This window comes from Gavialis gangeticus, unplaced genomic scaffold (genome assembly GCF_001723915.1).
Source record: "Gavialis gangeticus isolate Ggan-Ray unplaced genomic scaffold, GavGan_comp1, whole genome shotgun sequence".
Classification (NCBI taxonomy): Eukaryota; Metazoa; Chordata; order Crocodylia; family Gavialidae; genus Gavialis; species Gavialis gangeticus.
This window is the reverse complement of record NW_017729034.1, coordinates 62,814,499-62,818,617: the sequence shown is the minus strand read 5'-3', so window position 1 is coordinate 62,818,617 and position 4,119 is coordinate 62,814,499. Positions and strand designations below refer to the sequence as shown.

General features: G+C 44.1%; 1 protein-coding gene across 1 annotated transcript in view; it reads right to left on the bottom strand.

Moving 5' to 3' along the window:
- The window catches only part of UNC93A (unc-93 homolog A (C. elegans)), a 40,240-nt gene extending 38,225 nt beyond the window's left edge, over nt 1-2,015 (bottom strand). Inside the window, exon 1 of the mRNA XM_019526742.1 lies at nt 1,929-2,015. Within this exon, the coding sequence (XP_019382287.1) occupies nt 1,929-2,015 (87 nt within the window). The remainder of the gene's footprint in view (nt 1-1,928) is intronic.
- Between the last annotated feature and the right edge of the window lie 2,104 nt (nt 2,016-4,119).

Here is a 4,119-nt window from a genome sequence, read left to right as displayed (position 1 = left end):
GGGCAGGAAGTCAGCTGGGGTCATAGGATCCCAGCAAGATAAGTGTCCAAACATTTCTTAAAAGAGTCCAGAGTAGATGCTTGTACCACCTCTGGGGGAAGTCTATTCCAGGCCTTGGGGGCTCAGACAGTTTCATAGTTTCATAGTTGGTAAGGTAGGAAGGGACCTACGCAGATCATCAAGTCCAACCCCTAGCCATGGGCAGGAAAGAGTACTGGAGTCAAACGACCCCAGCCAGGTGTATATCTAGCCTCCTTTTGAAGACCCCTCAGGGTAGGAGCCAGCACCACTTCCCTTGGAAGTTGGTTTCAGATCCTAGCTGCCCTGACTGTGAAGTAGTGTCTCCTGATGTCTAGCCTGAACCTACTCTCAGTCAACTTACAGCCGTTATTCCTAGTTACTCCTGGTAGTGCTTGGGAGAACAGGGACTCTTCCATTCCCTGCTGGTCCCCCCTGGTAAGTTTACAGTTAGCCACCAGCTCCCCTCTCAGACTTCTCTTGTGAAGGCTGAACAGGTCCAGGTCCCATAGCCTCTCCTTGTAGGACCTGTCCTGCTGCCCCCTGACCATGTGAGTGGCCCTCCTCTGGACCCTCTCCATGTTGTCCACATCCCTCCTGAAGTGCAGCACACAGAACATGATGCAGTACTCCAGCTGTGGCCTGACCAGTGCCGCATAGAGGGGGAGTATCACCTCCTTGGACCTGCTTGTGATGCATCTGTGGATGTATGACAAGGTGCGGTTAGCCTTACTGACTGCGTCCCATCAATAGTGACTCCAAGATCCTTTTCTGCCTCTGCACTGATGAGAAGGGAGTTCCCCAGCCTGTAGGTATGGTGCTGGTTGTTCCTCTCCAGGTGCAGCACCTTGCATTTGTCAGTATGAAAACCCATCCTATTCTCATCCACCCCTGTAACCCATCCAGAACTAGTTGTAGCCTGTCCCTTTCTTCTAGCATGCCCACTTCTCCCCACATCTTAGTGTCATCTGTGAATTTGAACAAGGTGCTTTTCACCCCTTTGTCCAAGTCGCTGATGAAGCTATTGAACAGTGTGAGCTGCAGAAGAGAGCCAACTTGGAGGTGGGAACATGTCTTCCTACAGTATCCTGGGTTAATCTAGCAGGATTTTATTCCAAAGTGAGTTCTGCTGAGATCACAGCTTTGAGACAGTGTGGATTGGCTACCTTCTGCTTCTAACATTTCAGAGATCTGCAGACAGCAGAGCATTTCTCCTCTTGTACTACTTGTTAAGCATTTCTTTACAAGTGACGGTATTTTTAGGACACTTTCTGCAAGTGCCGTGCTGCTTGGATTTGAGCTGGTCCATAGTTAGGCAAAATGTCAGATCATTTGATTAAGACCAATGGATCCTTTGTTTTAGAAAACAAGATACAATCTTCCAATCCCTAGGTGTGTCAGTTGCCCTCCAGGATTTAAAAAATAAAAATACAAGAATATGCTGACTATCATTTTATGTTAGGTCAGCAGCATTGCTTAAATGATGTAAAAATTAACATAGAAATAAAAATAGTAGAATAACATCTGTAAAGAAATTCAGAAGTGTTCAGAAACCAGGCATCCTAAAATATCATGCTTTTCATTTTCAAATATTTTTCTATGGTAATTTCCACTGAGACCAGCACTCTTTCATGATCCATTTCAGTGTCTGAGGAAAAAAAGTTTCAAGATGAATTTTCTGACAAGCTCAGCATCTTAGACCTCGACGTGTATCCTTGGGATAAAATACTTAATAGAAGCTACAAAACTTGGAAATAACATATCAGCATTTGTCAAACTGGACACACATCAGAGAAATCACATCGTCTTCAAAGGATAAGAGAAAACTTATGTTTCACACCTATTGACTGGTTTGATGCTCCTACAGAGAGTATCAGCTCCCAGTAACTATAGAAGGGAGTGCCACTTACCTGCAGACTCTGGAGCCCGCCGTAAGCCGTAAATAAAAGTAAAAATCCAAACGAAATGACAAGAACATTCTTAAGATTCCTTTCCATGTCAATTCAAGCAATAGCTTGAAGATAGTGCTCTGGAAGTGGAAAATAGGATTTGGGTGCTGGAAAAGATCGCTTCTCACTGCATTTGCAGTGGGAAAAGCTGTTAGTCACTTAAGTGTCAGCCAGTGAACTTTACTTTCTTAGATACTGAAAACTCCATATGAAACTGTTACTCATTCACCAGTTCGGCCTATGAAGCAACAATAATTTCGCCCAGAAGACTTTTATCAGCTTGCATTAGTGTTGTCCTTTATAATAACGTGCAGAAGTCACTTAATGAATACAAACCCGATGACTTCCCTGCATGCTGTAAGTGAAACGTGAGTGGGTGGTTATGCTTCATAGTGAGTATATTCATTGGGAATGCACAGTGAAGAATCACTCTCCAAGCCAGTGAAGCCACTAGATGGCATAGTGTTGCTTCCTATCAGATCAAGCCAAAAGCAGGTTGAATTTCATTTGCCAACAAATCAAAACAAACCCCTGCTTTTGAGGAAAATCTTGTTTGTGCAGCTTGGTTTTAAAACTTCTTGATACTGGCTAGTGCCAAATAAAAATATTCTGCCTCTGCCTCCTTCCTGGTAGTCAGGAAGTTTTACAACCTGCTTTGAGAATGAGACCTTTCTAACTACATGGACTCTTTCTAGACAGTGAACTCTTGGCTTTTCATATGAAGGCCTATCACACTTGGCGCATAAACAATGTCAGCTTGATTTCAGCGGATGCAGCTGTTCAACACGCAACTTCTTCTGTAGGGTTTGTTGTGATAACTGGTGCCACATTGAGCCAGTGCATAAGGTCACAAAAGCAATGCTGGTTCGAAACAAAACTGAACTTCTCCCTACACAGGCTCATGCAAGAGCTAAACACAGCACATCCAGCAGCAGTGTAGAGCAAATTAAAAGTTTAAAATCCATTTCTCTTTCATAGTTTGCCTTGTTATTCATAATAAAGCAAAGGAAGACTTTTAAAAATAATTTGTAGCCTGGCACTTCATTTTAAAGGTGCAGGCAGACAGATTGTCTTATCAAAAACTCATATTCTTTGGAATGGCCCAACTCCGAACTCACCACCTCTTCCCCTATTGAGAGAGCACTCCTAGGCTCTGCATATTTGATTGATCTGTGACACAGAGCTATTCCATTTCCCTGTCCAGAGGTCTGGATTATCCAATTGCCTGGTAATGAGTCTCTCTTAAGGAATGTACAGAATCCTCACCAGTGAAATCTGATAAGGTTGAGGGGCTCTTCATTTGGTACCGAGCGGTGAATGTCTCCAGTAGGCCTGTTGTATATCAATTCTGACACCTCTTTCATTCTTTCTGTCAGTCTAGCTAAGATTAAGTGAGTCTCAAGATCTGAGCAAAACTTCTTGGCTGCTGCTCTCCCACAGGGAGTCTGCAAACTCCTAACTAAAATCTCTCACAGGACGGGAAGATAGCAACTAGAGAGGGAAGAGAGCAGTTTAATTAATGTCTCCATCCCACAGCCAAGAATGTCTGTCCCCTGAGATGACTGTAACTGAGCCCAAGCTTCCTGTAAAACACAACAAATCCTCTGTTTTATTTTATTTTTTAAGGTGCCCCCCCTTGCCCTCACCATCTACACACCCTTTATTGGAGTCCGTTTCTTTTAGCCTATTAGTTGAACAAGCCAAACAGAAGGAAAAGACCTACCAGAGGCCCCTCTATTTCAGGCCACAGAACCATTTATGTTTTATTTGCTTTGATCCTTGACTGTTCCCAGTACCCATTGGCTGCAGATGTGGGAGAGATGAGTAGTCATTGTAGCTCCCAGTTCCAGGATCCATCTGGGGATGGGTTGGGCCATGCACATAGCGTGGGTAGCCCAAGAGTTTCTCTAAACTATATTTAAGTGGTAAAGGCCTCGAAGGGGATGAGCAGTAACTGAGAGTTGCCAGATTGCAGCATATGGTGGTGACCACCCTCTTACACAAGTGCCCTTAGCCCCAGGATCAGGGTGAACGGAGTGGAGAAGGAAGCTAGCTCTGCTTCTGAAAAGTTAATCTAGGGTTACCATATTTCCAGCTTGTTTTGTCAGTCTCAGCTGGTAGCTCTCACAGCAGCAGAAATTCTGTTTCTCGT